The 18,417-nt window shown below is 35.6% G+C and overlaps 1 protein-coding gene across 2 annotated transcripts in view; it reads left to right on the top strand.

Moving 5' to 3' along the window:
• Nucleotides 1-18,417, top strand: part of ADCY1 (adenylate cyclase 1) — a 157,174-nt gene that overhangs the window by 88,707 nt on the left and 50,050 nt on the right. For both annotated transcript variants that reach the window (XR_005627784.1, XM_039712161.1), the window contains exon 5: nt 12,428-12,555. Coding sequence is in view for 1 of the 2 variants with exons in the window: in XM_039712161.1 (XP_039568095.1) it covers nt 12,428-12,555 (128 nt within the window). In the remaining variant the exon portion in view is untranslated. The remainder of the gene's footprint in view (nt 1-12,427; nt 12,556-18,417) is intronic.

The following is an 18,417-nucleotide window of genomic DNA, read 5'->3' on the forward strand; positions in this document are numbered from 1 at the left end:
CATGTGAACATTTTGCATCTAAATCTCCCTCTTGATAAAAAGCTCTTAAGAACCCCAAGGAGAAAGAAACCTTCTGCTTCACAAGGTCCCAGGGTTGAGAAAGACCTATTCTTAGTTAAGTGGGTTATCCTTGGATGGCATGCTATGTTCTGATTTGCACTAGATGTTCAAGTCATAACAGAAAAAAACTTGAGTGTTCCCTTTTTTCCAAGAAAAGCAGAAGATTAACTTAGATGCTTAGTAGAGGTGCAATGGAATCCTAGGGGATTTAGGGATGAATTTTTGAAAACAATTCATTACTGCAACTACTGGCAGTATCTCATAGAGAGTACAGGTCCTCAGTACAGAGTACTTCACAGATTATGCCTTAGAAATAAAAATGAACTTCCATTTAGATAGTAATTTGCAAGAGCTTAAATAGTTTAAGTTCAAATATTCTCCTTATTTTGATTGCATTTTAATTATATGTCAACCAGACATCTAATAAGCTCTTTTAAAACTTACAGTGCTGTCATTTTTGGAGTCTTTATACCATGAAATACAGAGCCATGTAACAAAAGGGAAGTACTGTAATACAACACAAGATCACATGTGTGTACACAGAAATACATAAGCCTATGATGTGTCATGGCACTGAAGCCAAGGAAATGGCTGCCCTACCATGGCTGCTCCCTTAGCCACGGCTGAGTGCTGCCAGCTGAGAGTGTCAGTGACACCAGAGGACAGGTACCAGGGAGATGCCAGCCTTTGGTGCAAGGTCGGTTGTTGGTCATGGAAGAAGCAGTTTGGAGATCACAGAAGAGAAAAAAAGACTTAAGTTTTTCTGTTCAGCCTGCAAGGATTCTTTTTCAAATTTACAGAAAAAAATCTCAAGGTTTCTTTCAGCTATGTGAGGAAGATTTGCTCCTTAGGAGTACTTCTAGTTTAGACTGTGCTTTACTGAGGTGTGGTTAAGGACAGACATACAAGCTTTCCTTAGCCCCTTGTGATGTGATATGGGGAGACCTGTAATTGTGTCTTCTGCAGTCAGAGAAATGTGCTGAGAAATACAGGTTTTCAGAAGGATTCTAATCTCTTGGTTAAAGCAGCTTCTAGGTATTCATTATCAGGTCAAAATAGAGGACTGGGCTGATTTTAAAGCTGTGCTGTGCTTGAGTATTCAGAATGATTAAGGAGGAAATTGAAGAGACTAAAGAAGAGTGTAACAGTGATAGGTAGGGTCCCTTTGATTACTAAAGTGCAATCTGTGTGTGACTGCTGCTGTTTGTATGCTGCTGTTTCTTGGGAAGCAATGCCAGGTGGAAGGTGCAGTTTATTACTACATTTCTTGAAAAAATTGCCCTGTCTTAAAAATATAAAGAAATTTAAAAGAATCCCCAATACCACTATGGAAAGTGTAATAAGACAGCATATATTTGTTGGGAAGCCTCAAGACGGATCTTGACATTTTGACACATGGACACATTGTAGAAATAGTGAGTCTTTGCTTTTTGACAGTATAGTTCTGCTAAAATTTGTCTTTCTCGCATTTAGAAGCTGGTTTTTATTTTTTACGTTAGTAATTTCTCTTCATATGCTATTTCTTTGGATTTTTTTTGGTTTGTGGTTTTTGGGGTTTTGTTTTGTAAGGCACATAGTTTTGCTCTCTTTGAAATGCTACCTTTTTTTTTTTTTTTTTAAATCACAATAGCTTCAGATACAGTTACAACTCATGATAGGGAGTTCTGAAAGCGAACCTTAGGTTTCAATATAAAGTCATTCAATTCCTTTGAAAATATACTTTAGCATTCTGTTAGTAGAGAGGGGAAAAAAATCTTGATCTTACTATTTCCTCCTAGAATTAATTTGTACTTTTATCATGTCCTTTCATGTCTATTCACCTCTAGAGGAAATATGTTTTTTAAACACTTATCTTGCTTACATTATTTTACCTTGCAAATCACTGAGTCTTTGAGTGCTAGGAAGAGACAAGCAGAGTGCAGTACACAAAATCATAAAATATCTTGAGTTGGTAGGGATCCATAGAGATCATCAAATCAAAAGCCCTGCTCCCTTCAGTACTACCTAAAACTAAGCCACATGGTGAGCATTGTCCAGATGCTCCCTGAAAACGATGGCATGATTTTTTGTTTTCATTTTCACAATAGCACCATTTAGTTTCTTACAGAAACAGTCTTAGGTAATCATATTTCATATAGGATTTGTGGTCTCCTCAGGAACTTTTGAGTCCTAATGCCAACTTCAATCACTTTGAAGGAATGTGGGTCTCAAAAATATAAACAAAAATGGGTGTCATTATATTAGTATCCTTGCAGGAGTGTGACTTTGTCCTACACCAACATCAGAGAATCCACATGGGAAGGTGCTATTATGAATGCCTCAGAGTTCATTTGTATGTCTAGTTACTGAAGTTTTGTAATGTGACTGTCTTTAGGCAATGATACAAGGATTTTTGGTAAGTTTGCCCAAGCAAGGATTCCCTTAGGACAAACTGTAACAAGGCACTTTCCTGAACACAGAGTTGGTGAAGTTTCTCATAAGGCCCATGAATAGTTCAGCTTGAAAGGATTGATTTCTATTGGATTTTTTTTTCTGCTGCTCAGGCTTAATTTACTTAGTTCTGGCTGTTACTCTGAAGTTTTTTGGTTTTCTCCCATTAAACAAGAGTAGCTTTCTACAGTCTCAGATTTGGCCCTGCTGATAGTCATCTTGCATTACATATTATTAATAAATGCTTCAAACAACTGATCTTTCAATGAGGTCTTCAGATGCCTTGCAATCAACCTTTGATACTATAGCTAGCTTTCAGTTTGTCATTCTTCAGTTTACTTTTAAGAGTGACAAATTTTAATGAGATATAATCACTTGCATTATGCTGTCATGGTCAAGACTGTATTAAGTTTTGATGCAGTATAAACATGTCCCAAATATTTTACTTGTAATATGTTATCTTAATAGAAAAGAGGAAGCAGTTCTGTAGCATCCTGAATTTTAATGAAAAATGTTTGATTTTTAGAGAAGTTTGTATTTTCTTTAACTGCTTTTTTCTCTGGTGTATTTTTTTCACATACTTCCTGCATCTGGTCTACATGGAGAATTAATCATTTGTCTTTAGAGATTCAGATATTTCCCTTTCAGCATCCATCTTTCTGCATCTTGGAAGTCGAAGACTTTTCATTTACAAGCTGACAAGGATAAAAGAATTTTAGGTGATTTCAAAGGACATCACTAGAAGAGGGTTTTAATAATCTGAATGAACGTTCTTATTTCTTCACAATACTTTTGGTATCTTATCTATTAGGTAGGCTGATACCACTTCCTTGTTCTTTCCATTACAGTTATGTATACCTCCAGGCTTTGTCAGGCTGAATCTATTTTTATTTCTTTCCATTTTAATTTTGTATCTTTCCCTGATTGTCTTCTTAGCATTTAACAATTTTTACTTTGCATATTTCAACATTACTGAAGTGTCTCTTTCTACAATTGAAGCTCAAAGATACTGAACTGAAAAACACTTTTTCTGAGCCCTAGGCAAAGAATCAGTAGATAATATTTTTTAATCAGCTTGTGTGTTTTTTATCTGTATTTAACAGTTCGTTCTTTGCTGAGCATTGAACTAGATTTTCCTGGAAGTAATCACTCTAAAAAATTGTTTATATTGCATCTGTAGAATGCTTTTAGTTCATATTAAGATAATTATGATGTATTTTTAAAATACAAAATAAACTATGTTTTGTAGACTGTTTAAGATGGTAAAATTAGTGCTGGAAAGCATAAGTATAAACTTACAGCATGTAACCCTTCTTTGTGAAAATTTCTTGGCACTGGGAGGCAGGATATTTATAAATGCTAATTTTAAGAAGAGTTGTCTCAGTTTGTCTTGAAAGTCAGCACAGACACAGGATCCCACTGAGGCAGATTACCACATTCAAATCCAGTTCTGAATGGCCAACTGAAGATGTCTCCTGGAGAGACCTAAGGAAGTAAACTTACTTAAAGGAAAGTGTTCTTAATCAATATCCCTGTAATGTTATAGGATCAGGGAATAATGATGTGTGCATGAAGTGAAGCTGAAGTAAGTGTTTGGGAACAATTTTCAAGGGAAAAAATTGACATTGCACACTTTAAGTACAGTAGGAACATAGAGATAGGCAAATACTCCAGAGAGTAGGTCTTGCCTATTTTACAGTTTATTTTAGGTTAGACGATATTGTGCTTGGTATGCTAATTATTTGTCACAATTTTTATTATAATTTATATGCTTGTAGTAAATTACCAAATTGTTCCTGAGTTTGTATACTGCAAATCTGAAATTTGCATATTTGTATAGGACTGTTCCAATTTGTATTGGATTGTTCCAATCAGCCTCAGGTGCTTGAAGTGCAGGCATATGTACTGACACTTATTGTTTTGACCTGTTGTGCAGTTTGCATAGAGAAACTGTTTCTGGATTCTGGAAAAATAACCATTTCCTGAAATCTAGAGCTTAATTTTTCAGCATTTTATAGTGTATTTGGTTTAGGCTTGCTTTTCCTGGAATGTATCTTCATCAAAAGACAGAATCTGAAAGGATAATGAAACCTAGGAAGGAGACAAGCATGTGTGTCAGTCATGATGATTGCATAAAATATTCTTGCTAAAATTCTTTTTCATTTCCAAGTAAATTAATATATATGATTGTTGCATAGGTTTTCACTCTCCAGAACTAAAAACATTTTAATATTCTAGTTTTGTAAAATTATACTCCATGTGAAGTAAGGAAAGAATTCATTGTAAGAATGAAAATGCAGACAAAATTTAGGTCATTTTAGGTCAGCATATATAATTAGCAACAAAATTGAGGGAAAGCATTTGAAACTAATGTTGTCCTTTTTATAGCTGTCCTGAATAATTCTACATTTGTTCATGCATATCGTGGCTCCAGTGATGGTAGATAATTTTTAATGACTTCACAAACATATTACTAAATTAAAAGCTTACAAATGCTCACCTGGGGATGGCCAGCTTTGCCCAGTCAGAGCCTATCAAGTAATTTTCTGTGGCATTTCCTATGCTTCCTATACCGCATTTATTTTCTTTTCATATTTTCTGTCACTGTAGAAACTCTTCTTTTTAAGTCCATGCTAACCCTTATTGCAATAAGTATGTCTCCATTACTCTGCTAAATTCAGCTCTGTGGGGTATTACAGTTAGTTCATTCTCAAGGCTTTTCATGTTGGGACTAGCAGGTGTAAAAGAGCTGATGTTAGTTATAAAGCTACTATTTCCAGGATTTATTTAATTAAAAGGTTATTAAAATAGTTGTTTTAGTTTTTAAACATACACTTCAAAACCTGAGGGGAAAATGCTAAAATATGTATGTAGCAATTTAGAGGGTTCAATGGAATTTTCTAATAGGCTGGACAGCTTTCATAAGTATATTATCATTATTGGCACACTGCAGTATAATAGAGCTGGTGGTAACGTCCTTGTCCCTTCATTACACTTAGGATTTGACTATGAAGTTTATGGGAGAAGATGGCTTCAATAATCTCTCACACTGCGGCCCACATTCAATATAGTTATTAAAATAGATTTGGATGCTACTCAGAGAAACCATGTTGCTAGATCTCTTTTGTTTTACTGACAAAAAATGAAATATGACAAGTAAAATTCTCTGTCATTAATGGAAGTTGCAGATAGTAACTGCAGATGAGTAAACTGCATCCAGTTCGGGGGCTCTCAGCACAAGAGAGACCAGGATCTCTTAGAGTGGGTCCAGAAGATGATAACAAAAATGATCAGAGGGCTGGAACACCTCTTCTGTGAAGAAAGACTGAGAGACTTCCCTGGAGAACAAGGCTCCAGGGAGATCTTAATGTAGCCTTTCAATATATAAAAGGGGGCTTATAAAAAAGTCAGCAAGGACTTTATCAGGGTCTGTAGGACAGAGGTGGAAAAAGGTTTTAAACTAAAGTTTAAAAGTTTTAAACTAAAAATTTCAAAGGGGTGTAGAAGTAGAGTCCTCAAGAGTTTTTCATGCCAATCTAAACCCATGTTTTCCTCTTTTTCTGCTCCTAGCTGTGTCTTTTGAGACTACTGCTACAGTCTAGGATACATTCACTCAGTTGTAATTTCCATGGAATGCTTTCAGTTTTGTTTTTCTCTAAAGCTCTTTGATGCACAAAACTGTTACAGCTGAGGGAAAAGAAATAGAAATATTTTTTATGTTTCATTTAACTTTAGAAGAGAATTAAATATATTAAGAAAGTGTAAACGACAAAAAATGTAAAATGATTACTTACAAAGAACCTCTTCCTGTCATCATGCACTGAACTTAATAAACTGGTACAGCATTGCTTAGTTACATTATATAGCCTTGCAACTAACACAATTTCTTTTAAGACCTTGAGAAAGGAAATCCTTCACAATTTCCATAGCAGCCAAACACTATGCTATGTTCTCCCAAAGGCACTTGGAGCAGTAAGTCAGTCACTATATCTCTGCTTAAAGGAAGGAGTGGAGCAGTGATACCAGAAATAGTTATCAACACCCAGATATCTTCTACCAGTCTCCATTCAGATCTTTTGGAAAGGGGGAGCTCAAAACTGGTATCTGGCCCACAGCTACCTGGCTGAGCCACTTTGGTTAGTACTGCAGAGAATGAATATTAAAATTTGCCTTTCCCCATATGCTGTGTATATATTCAAGATGGTGTAGGTAAACTTGCAGAACTGTGTGTCTGCATGTCATATGTGCACATCTTCATGTATGTATGGATGGATGCATATATCTGTACTGTATGATAGCTAACATATAGGCTTTTATGATTTTCTTCCAACCTAATAAACAACTGTAATGGAATTGAATAGAGACATAATTTCATCTTCAGAGGATGTAGCAGAAGATACAATTTCTGCAAGTCTTTTGCATGTGCACACACATCTGTAGTAAATGATGATTTCTAGAGTGATTCAAAGCTTTCTAATCCAATTTTTTACTGAGATTAATAGCATTTTGGCAGAAAGTGCTATAAATATTAAATATGCTGCACATGCTATAACATTGGAAATGAGTAGTAGTAACAGTGGTAAATCCTATTTTGTCCTCTCTCAAGACCTCTTAGGAAGCAGAATGAAGTTCTAGGTTTGTGAAGAGAGATAAATAAGGAATGCATTTCTCATCATTCTTTTTTGTCTTTAGGGAGTTTTAGATATGCTTTGAGTATTTTCCCTCAGTAGTCATTTTATACAGCAGTAACTAAGAAACATGTGTAACTGTCAGGTGGTTAGTCTGGATTATTGAGTTGTGTCTTGGGCCCCTGAGAATAAGAGGGACAGCTGGTATAAAGGTGTGTAGTTCCTCTGAAGCACATAATGCCATGTTGATTAATATGGACTGAAAATTTAATCCCCTGTGCCTACCTGATAAAGACAATTCAGAGGATTCCTCCAACAAAGGAAGCTGTTGGAACATGGCTTTTTAAATGAAAGAGACTGATAATCCAAGAAGAAGGAAATAGAAAAGAGAAATATGAAGGGAAAAAACCCCACTAAGACTTCCATGAAGGCTCCTGTTCTGAGGGGTCACTGATAATCCTCTTGTCTCATTGAACATCTGTAAGGGAAGGTGACCATGCCTCTCTGTGGCATTGCCTGGCCCTAATGATGAAGTTCTTGACAGCAGAGCTAAAAGACTCATCTATGTTCCTTCTTCAGCCCTCATATTTCACTATTTTGCCCTAGGGTTTTTTCTACTCTAGTGAAAACTGAGCCATCAGAAATTTGCATTTAGTGGTTTCCCTCTATCTGCAACTTCTCTTCAATATGTGAAGAAAATATTGAGCTAGCAAAATTTTTTTCAGGGAGTAGGGCAATGTTTTTCCCCCCACAGAGGCATGCTGGGGTTTTGAGCTCCAAAACTGTTTCTTGTGCTGCCATTGAATACATCTCATTCCACTTTTCTGCTGCATGTAGGGCTGCTCCTGTACTAATTTGCAGCTATACCTAATCAATATCCAGAGATCTCACCACAGCTGAAGTCTGACATATAGTGAGGATGTCAAAGCCTTCCCTAAAACCATAAAGCCATCTGTAAGTCCAGGCCTAATAAATCTCCTCCCTTTCCCCCCAGCATTTAAATAGTGAACCTGAACATGTATGGCCTTTGGTTTTGTATTTTCTTTTTTTTTTTTTTCTTTAAGACTCTAACTTTGCAATCACTAAGCACTGTAGGCAGTGATCAAAATCCTGTTCCCCTTTATGTAGGCCGAGCAAAACAAAATATTACTATTTCTAAAGTCCATAGCATTATAAGGCATTGCAAGTCTGGTAGGGTCTGAGTCGGGGGAAATGGGAAACACCACTTGTGCATTTCTTTGTAAGCATCGTTAACCCTTTCTCTTACTCTGCAAAGCATAACCAAACCCATATTGGCTAGATATGGTGAAGAAACTTTTTAAGCCTTAGATGGTGCAGATTTACTAAGAATGGCAAAAAAAATCTTTCTGATTTATTAAAGTCACACCTGCTCATAGATTGTGATTCCAGGAGGTTAAGACAATAAAAATGAAAAGCATACATGCAGATCAGGTTGCTGTCAGACTTGTAGACAAAGAAATGGATTAATATAATAAGTATAAAATATACTGCAATTAAGTTACACAGGGTCAGACTCAGCCTTGGCACAATTCCACTGCAGTCAATGGAGTTACAAGACAGAGTTCAATGTTTATGTTTTTAAAATCTTGTGTTTTAAAGTTGTAGTCTATCTGATCTTCCTTTTTGGCTCATGCCATGATGACACATGATTATGTACAAATACATAGATTGTTGCAATGACAGAAGGAAGACCAGGGACTCATTCCAGCATTAGCGTCTGCCATATTCAAAATAAATAAAAGCTTTAAAGAAATTCTTCTCCTACCAGACAGACTTACAAGCAACAAAAATTAATCCTGATTTTGAATCTATTCACATAACAATTACTTACTTGGATAGCCTATTAATAAAAACAAAGTTCCAGCAGTGATAATAAGAATTGTTGCAATCTGACATGTGAGAAAGATCCTTCTTTAAATGACTTTGCACTTATTCAGTACAATCTCTTTGTCCTAGAGAACATCTGACTGTCATTCTTATGGGTTTTGCTGGGAGAAGTCTGACACCTTCTTTATTATTTCTTTGACACAACATATACAAGTATTATGTATAAGCTTTTTTTTACAAACTGTAAAATCTTTTCCCTTTTTATTAAAAAAATAACCTTATCCTGGGTATATCAAAGATTTGTCTTGTATGGCACAAGAATGTGAAGTTAATGTTCTGAATTTTCAGTTTTTCAGTCTGAGTTGACAGACTTCATTCTTTAGGCAAAATGTATTAAATAAAGAACTACAACAACAACAACAAAACCTCAGAGTTGTTTGCAACAAAGTGGCCCCCTCCCCCCTCCCCGGTCTTACATAACAGATAGAATAAACTGCTTTATGAAGTGCTTTCCTGAAAGTGTGAAAAAAGCTCTTAGTAACTTTAAAGTCCTCTGCTTTCTGCTTTGGGCTTCCACTACACGCTGTCTGACCCTGTGACTGACAGTTGTGCCTGAGGGATTTCTGCCAATCCACTTGGAAATGTCTTAGTAAGGCACCACAGGTGGGCAAGCTGCCTGCCTAATGCAGTGCTGGCAGTGTCTAGTGCTTTTTATCATGTCCATAAAACCAAATTATCTGTTGTTTCTAAACAGACATTGCTTGTGTCAGTTGTGACTGGAATTTGTAACTATCACACATTAATTCATCAGCATCACAAATGTGAAAAATATTGACAAGAGAAGGATTTTTTGGAAGTTGCTGAGAAAATATAACAAAGACAGAGGAGGGGTTTTTTTATTGATTTGCATACCAGTCCTTAAAAAGATGGCTTTTTCAAAGCTGCACTGTGGGTCTCTCCTGGAAGTTTACCTCACATGTCAAGAAAAAGAAAACAACAATTTTTCTAGAGATTACTGTATATTAATTAATAAAGCAGGACAGTGAGGATAATATCTGATAAGGAACAAACAGGCTAGTGATTTCAAAACCAGAAGGTGATTTAGCCATATGTCTTTCATCAAGATAAATATATCTCCAGAAATTACTGTTGCACTTATTTTCTTTTTCCTTTATTTTTCTCCTGCACAAATAAGAAATTGACTCAGAAAAGTGGTAATGGAGTAAACTCTGTTTTGTTTTGGTTTTTTAAATTTTATTCTTTAACTGTCTACCAGCTTGTTATCAAGTCATTAGAAATGAGCCATTTGTGAGGTAGACACTAATAGGAGAGATTGATTGATTGATTAACATTTATGTGTTGTTCACCCCAGATTACTGAAATGGCTTTTCTGAATAGCTTTCCTAAGGGTCAAATAGCCATTGTCTGGCCACAAATCATGCAAACCAAACTGGAAGATGAAAAGGGCCTTATAGAAGACTTTGAAGTATGGGCCAAACCTGAATTTGTTTTGGAAAGCAAGCTTCAGCTTTAATTATTGAGTATACTCTAGTGCTTCAAGACCTGCCCAAAACTGAGGGGGGATGGGGGAAGCCCTTTTTGAGAGTATAATCTAGTGGTATCTAGTAAAAAACATGTGATTTCCATTAAAAAATATACTAATTAGTGTCCAAATACCTTGAATTAAAAGGACTGTTCTGTATCAAAGAAGATTTTGAGATATGCATATTACTTTGTGTGCATCAATAATTTTTTACTTATATAACAGCATTTAGCGAAGGATTTCAAAAAAGTCTGAGTAAAATTGGTGAGACATTTTTGGATATAGGCTGCAGAAATACTGTTAGGGCCCTGGTGATAATCCACCTAAAAAGAATTATGCTTATATGCATTAAAATATATATTAACAATGTTAATTAGTGGAATATTTAAAATCCTGATGTACAGAAGAGCACACGTCAAGTAGTCACAACTGGAAAAGCCTTTTCTACTACTTAAGCATACCCAAAAAAACAGGTCTCCTCTTTGATTTGAGGTCTGAATTTGCAGTTTAATTTATAAAAAGGAGTAGACAAGCCAACTTTCCCAAACTGTGCCTTCTTCCATGTGTGAACAGAGGTAGTTCTTATTTATACTACTTTTTCAATACTGAGTACCATTTACAAAGTAGAGAGCCGTGGGATTGCCTGCAGCAGGAAGTGTGTGTAGCAACAAGCCTCTAATGGTGGTGTACACAGTGACATGTCAGAGAGAAAAGATCACTGTATGCATAATAATTTCTTCTGAGCTGGAATGTGGGTAATGATGTGGTCAACTCAGGAAGGCTTTAATTCTTGTAGGCAGGAGACTGGATGAAAATATATGTCTGCATGAGGAGCTGAATGAGTATGATTCTATGATTAGATTTTTTTTTTCCAGAAATTTTAAATTCCTTCATCACTGCCCTCTCTTTTTTTTTTTTCCCTTCCTGTGTTGCCAAAGTCTATATTGCACACTGATGGGAAAAGAGTCAGACTTTTGTGGATCCACTCCCATCATATTCACAATAGTTAATTTTTCATGGTGCTTACTGGAATAATTCCAGTTTTGTAAGTTGGATTCATTTAATCAGGTTCTTTACGTTTTTGTGCCAAATGCTAAATGGGTAGAAGTTGCCATAGTCTAGTTGCGAAAGATACCATCATCTCTTCATGTCTCCTCATAGTTCATTAGTTAAAGGTACTGCTCTTTTAAAGACATTATTTTATGCGCTCTCTGTTTAGAAATTAACTTTCTGCTCAGATGGATGTAGCAATTATCACATGCCATAATTTTTATTTTTTAATGGGAGAGTTTTTACCAGAGTTCTTTGGCTGTAGAAATTAAACTTCATACAAATAGGAGATAAATTTAATTGTAATGCAAACTGACTAGCTTCTCATCTGCAAGTCTGTCATAGTGATTATGCTGTATTGCAAACTGTGGTTTATGAATAGGTAATGCAAATGTGTGTACCTTTACAGATAAATAAATAATCTTTCCTGCTGAATTTGAACTGAATTTGAAACAAAAGCTTCTCAGAATGCAAGCATTTCCCAATATCCAGCTGTGGTTTGGCCTTAGTCCTTTGGTTTGAGTTCATATAGAAATGAAGTCTCATTGCAAATCTTGAATTAATATGAACCTAGCATGAGGGCAAGGCAATAATATTTGTTCAGAACTATATCTTTAAGCAGTGTTAACCCATGCGTGTTGAACAATGCAGGGCTGATGTCCAGTATATATGTGTCTATTTATAAATAAATAAACAAATATGTGTCAGCTGTTGTGTACTGAGAACCCAGATTTCATGAACTGTAAATTACCTCATTTGATCACAAAAAGATTCTCTGAATAATTGCATAGTACTGGAGAAGATTTTTACCCTGTATTGAAATATTTATATAAATAGTAAAATTTTTCCCATTCTGTTTTTATGAAAGGAAAATCATTGCAGAAGAATAAAAATCCTAGGGGACTGTTACTACTGTGTATCAGGATTGACCCAGCCCAAAACAGATCATGCCCATTGTTGTGTTGAAATGGGACTGGATATGATTGACACCATCACGTAAGTACCATGCATGGTGAACCCAGACAGGAGTGTTGCAACAGCTCTTATGTAGTGTTCAGTAAGTGTGCTCTTAGAACAACATCAATGCCTATTAGCACTACTCATCTAGCAAGTCACTCTTTCATGCATACCACAGGACCCTGATTTCAGGAATGGCCACTCTAGACATTGATTTTCCACACTATTTAATCATTGTAAGAAGTAAGTGTGCAAATTGAGTATATAGAGGCACATACATGTACTGAATAGGTGGCAGAATGATAATTGGAAATAAGAAAATATACCCTATTGCCTATTGCCACAACAAAATGAGTCAATTGTGCTGCTTTGCAGTGATAAACATTGCTCATTTTGCACAACAGTATGTAAAGTCAAAACCAGTTCTGATGTATGCCTGTTGTATATGTGTTTGAAGGCTTAGAATCACAGCCTGTTGATTATTCCATTTTAATGTAATGTTTAAACCTTTAATTTATTCTGCTTTTCAGAAATGTAACATGAAATTTACTTTGCTGCTCAGATTTTTGTTTATGCTTGAGAGGTCTACATTGATCATTATTTTGCCAAGGCAAAAAATATGGACGTGAGAGAAGTGTGAATAAGCTTTTAGCTGCAGCTGGAGATCTGTTTTATTATGTAGGAGGGAAAGGATAAAGATGGAAAATTTCTTCACTACTGTATTGCCCACTTCTCCTTTTCATTTGCTAAACATACTACAAAATCTCTCAGAGTGTGAAAAGTTGGGTAAATTAATTCATTTTCTCCCTTATTCAATGCAAGTTCATCACATTTGTAAGCATTATGAAATTGATAAAACATTTTTTAATTTCTTAATCTATAATTTATGATAGTCTATGGTAATATAAAACCCTAAAAGAATATATGTATTCTTTCAGCAGTATATGCATTCTCCATTTTTAAGGAAGTCCTGACCTTTGAAAACATTAGATATACAGGTCTTGTACACATTTTTCAAAAGCCTTTTGGGTTTTTTTGGGTTTCTTTAAATCCCTGGAAAGCAATAGATGATGCTGTTATCCTCTTTTAAACCTAGCATTGATCTTTAATTAGTTAGTTGTGCTGTATATTACATGTGTACATGTATATACAATGCTGTATATACATGTATTAGTATAACTGTTGGAACTTTCCTCTTTAGAATATTTCAGTTTTACTATTAGAAAAGAACATATTCCATTTTTAGGGTATATTTTACTGGCTACTGACATGATAATATAAACTTGGAAAAGGAGTCGAATTAGAAAAGAATGAGCCTGCAGAAGAGAAGGCTTAGAGGGATTCTTATCAAAGCAGATAAATACCTAGAGTGAGGGAGTAAAGAGGACAAAGCCAAACTTCTCAATGACATCCAGTGCCAGCACAAGAGGAAATGGGCATAAACTGAAATGTAAGAAATTCAATTTCATTAGAAGAAAAACTTTTTTTTTTTTTTTTTTACTGTGCAGGTAGTCAGATACTGGAGAGGTTCCACTGAAAAGTTGTGACATTTGTGCCCATGGAGAGATTTAAACCCAGCTGGGCACAGATCTGGACAAACTTCGGTAGCTGGCTGTTCTCTGAGCAAGTATGTTGGTCTAGGTGATTTCCAGAGGCCCTTGCAGCATCAGCAACTTTGCAATTTTATGTGGATGAGCTGTAGTATGTTATCTAGGCATGTTTAGTCACAGGTTATAGTAGAAAACAACTGGCCATTTCAGGATTTAATTTTTTTAAGAATTCATAAATTGTAGGTCTTTTGTGTAGTTAGTGGTCAGAGTATGGTGAGAGAGCAAGATCGGCAAGAGGCAAGGTTTCAAGATAAAGCCAGATCTACTCAAGGCTGTTTGATAGCTAGGGATATATTCTGCAATCTTTGTGCATAAGCACAATCAGTCTCTCTCCTTCACAGAAACCAACGTTAGAAGATAGATTTGCCAGACTAATTTGTTTTAAAATGTGTTTAGTAAATTAAAAGGAGAAATCAGGATCTTCTGATAGTGAAGTTGGAATGCAGCATTTTATACTGTATTGATATGATTATTAAGCTTTGCTTATTAGTTCCATGAGATAGAAAGTCACATTTTTTAAACTTCCCCCTTTCATGCAGAGGTGGATGCCAGCTGGTAGTCTTTTTTAAGTCTATTCACTTTACTGTAAAATTCAGGTCTTGTCACTGTAAATTTATGCGTGAAATTTGTCTTCCCTAGTGATAAGTTTGTCCTGTTACCTGGGATGAATAAATAAATAAATAAAATCACTTGAACTTATATTCATGGGATGGATCTGTCAAAAGTGTCCATCCCAGAGATATGTACTAACAAGAGCCAGGGTTTTTTTTCTGGAAAATCAAGGAATAAAAAATTCCATAGCTGATTGTTGGTTCTGTAATTGGACTGAGTTGAATGTGTTCACATAAACTGATACATTCTATTTTCTTCATGTTCTGCATAAGTGTTATTTTAGGTTCCTTCAATATGGTGCTGAAAGTATCATCAGAGAACATAATTTTCAAAGTATCATAATTATAATTTTCACAATTTCATCCACCTTCCTCAAAGTGTTTTCTTCAAGGGAACAGAATCAAAATAATTATGGGAGGAACTTTTTATTCTTAAAAACTTAAAAATATAACACAGGTAGTGTTATATTCTGATTTTATTCCAAAAGAACTTCTGCAGCCATTCTGTCAGTGACTTAGAACAGCCTGGTGTTTGTTCTACTTTAGAGTCACTTAAAGTGCCACAGCAATGAATGAAGTGTTCAATACCACCATTGCTGCTCCTACCATATGAGTTTTGACTGTCGCACTTTCGCTAGTAATATAATTAAAATGATCATATTCATTAATGCTTCTAATATGTCATGTATTTTTTAAATGTGGCCGATGTCTTCACCTTCGTTATAAACATTGTGTTAGGCCAAGCACTCTCTTCACCTTACTTAAATTGATTTCCACATTTGAAATTTCATTCTCATGTACTACAGTGTTTTACCTTCTAAATAGATATATTTGTTAGCTAACTGCCATGTAGAAAAGTTATGGCTAGCTAACAAAGCTCTTCCCTCCCTCTCTCCTCCAAAAGCTGTCTAGAGTTCTGTTTTAAGAAAGCGTTATTGGGGGAATTTTATACTTTCTTACTAGTTTTGTCTTTCCTTAGACAGTACTTCATCATTGGATACAAATCATATTAAACAATTCTTTGGCTCACTACAGCAACTCCTCTTAGGAGATGAAATGTGGTGAAATTACACACTTATTTACCTGCATTCAGTAATATTGCAGAGCGAGAAATAATCTGTAATGTTTCCAATTGAAAATAAAGAGAGATTCTGAGTGAGCAGTATATAAATTTTGGACTGGGTCAAAATACTCAGGTTAACATTCATAAACTTTTCAAAACTTTAATGGAATCCATAATCATTCCTGTTGTCACACAGACAGTACATTTCACGATGCTCCATCTGTTAACACATTACTAGGATGCCATTTTAGTACTGACTCTGTGGGAATTACATCACTAGCTGCATCACTGACTGTGTGTAGTAGCAGGAAACATGGTACAGTAGGAGCACATCTGTAGATCACAGCAACTGCTGCTGTTTTAGTCCAACCTACACTGTGGTGAGGAGGGGAAGGGTTACTTTAGAATTAGTTTCATCTGACCTTCTGATTGAATGTTGTTGCTGCATGTGGGCTTTGAAGAGGTCTGAAGGAAACTGAGGCCCATGAACTTTTACTTCTTGAGAACTGGGCAACCCAGTGGGGTCTATCAGCTATTTTCTGTGACACATAGGTAATTTTATCCTGAATGGATCACTCCACCTAATTGTGAATGACTCCACCACTCATAATGTAAAACCTCACAGATGGAAGCTGGGCATATTTGCACCTGGGGAGGTTTTTGCAATGGAGAAGCTGATGCTCAAACTTTCTCCTTTTCATGGGTTTGGTCATTGGCTGACCAAAAGCACTAGCAAAGGGAGAGGAGCTACAGCAGCTCATTTGCATAAGTACAATGGAAATATCAAGTCTTCCTGTGTGATTTTTGTCTGAGGAAATAGACAGAAGCATTAACTTCCCTAATGCCAACACTCTTGAAACTCTTCCCCTGGTCATCTAAAAGTCCAGAGCCTGGAAACGTTTGAACTGGCATGAACATAATCATTGTACTGCTCTGAATTTGAAGCCTCTTCTTTATATATTACCTAATATTCCTCATTTTTGATAGTTCAGCAGGGTTTATTTATGGAAATTATCTACATAAAGAGCACAAAGGACTACAAGATAAACTCAAAATACGTAATGAACTCCTGAGCTTTTTTTTTTCTACTCAAATTTAATAATGATGAAAGCATCTCTGAAACACATTGTACCTTCTGGGGAAGATGTAAAAATGTATTTTTGTTTTAGATTTTTGACTAAGTGACTATTTATGGAAAATTTTTGCTCAAAACATAAAGTGTTTTCAGATTCTGCTTTATGGTTCATTGGTGCATTATACAGTTCAGCTTATTTAACAAGGAGTATGGTCAGCCGTGTTGTATTTCTCTGCTCATCTTTTTTAATTTACTTTTTGTTATTCTATTAACATTTATAAAAGGGGCCTAAGTTTACCCCAGTCAGACAAAGCAATGTCAAAGCCTTGAGTGAATTTATCAGTGTCTGGTTTCAATGTCTTTCCACATACATTTAGTCTGAGGTTTTATATACTTTTTAAATGGAGAAGGAGGGAGGGAACTAACAAAAAAAGCCACACTCATTTGTGAACAGAGAAACCCAAACTTTTGCAGGTTCATTAATTAAGATTGTTACATAGATTCTTAATTATGCAGGAGAACATAGGCAGGCAAGGTATAATCCTGAAGGACTTTGTCTTGCAAGGTGTGGGCTTGGTGTAAGGTCAATCTGTTAATGACACAATACAGTGCTCAGGTTGAACATACAAAGTGTGCTCGCTTATTGTTATGTGGCTTATGGTATTAGGGTCTTTCATTTCCTCAAAGATCTGTCAAACCGTGTGCACAACAAAGCTTTGTAACACTAGAATCCTTTTAGGACTCCTTGAAGTCATATTCAAGGCTTGACTGGGAACAGATACTAAGTGAGGGAGAGCTGACTTGCAGTGAGTAGGAATAGGACAAGGAAATATTTAACCTTTCAGAAAGCTGTGCATAAGTCTTTCTGTGCTGTTGCATAGAATATGACTGAAAAATATGTTATGCCAAGATGCCCTGTGCAGACAAAAGAGATCTCCATGTTACTGACATTAGTGATGGCTGACATAGAATGTACCTGCATAGGTGAAGGGTTTCTTATTTAAATTGAGGCCAGATATCTTTGCTGCACATCCCACATCTTGATCTATGCTCACCTTTCTGTTAATTGTATTTAAACAAGTACAACTTCTGAAATAAATAAGTCTTTCTAAAGGCATCTCTCAAATTACAGTGTAACTGGATGACATTTGAAAAAAAAATTGGTCAATGAAACCAAAGAGAAAATGATAGCTAGAGTCGCATTTTAAGTCTTCTATTAAATACACTGGAAAATTCAAATTAGGAAAGTCAAGTGAAAATAAATTCTTACAGTGATAGTCGGTTTCCTTTATTCAGAGATAATATCAGTTTTTGGACAGCAACTGGACTGTGGAATGACAGGTGTTTGTCTAACAGAAAGAGATTTAAAAAATCTGTGTACAGTGTAATTTAATAACATGTAATATTTAAGAGCGTAAGTTTCCAGGTGCCTTTTCAGTGTTCTCAACTCTGTGCAGAATGCAAGTCATAGCATGCCCTTCATTCACAGAAATGAAGAATCTTTCTTTATTGTGGCACCAAAAAATATTATTTTAATAACAA

The sequence above is a fragment of the Passer montanus genome, unplaced genomic scaffold, assembly GCF_014805655.1.
Source record: "Passer montanus isolate IOZ18808 unplaced genomic scaffold, ASM1480565v1 scaffold26, whole genome shotgun sequence".
NCBI classification, from domain to species: Eukaryota; Metazoa; Chordata; class Aves; order Passeriformes; family Passeridae; genus Passer; species Passer montanus.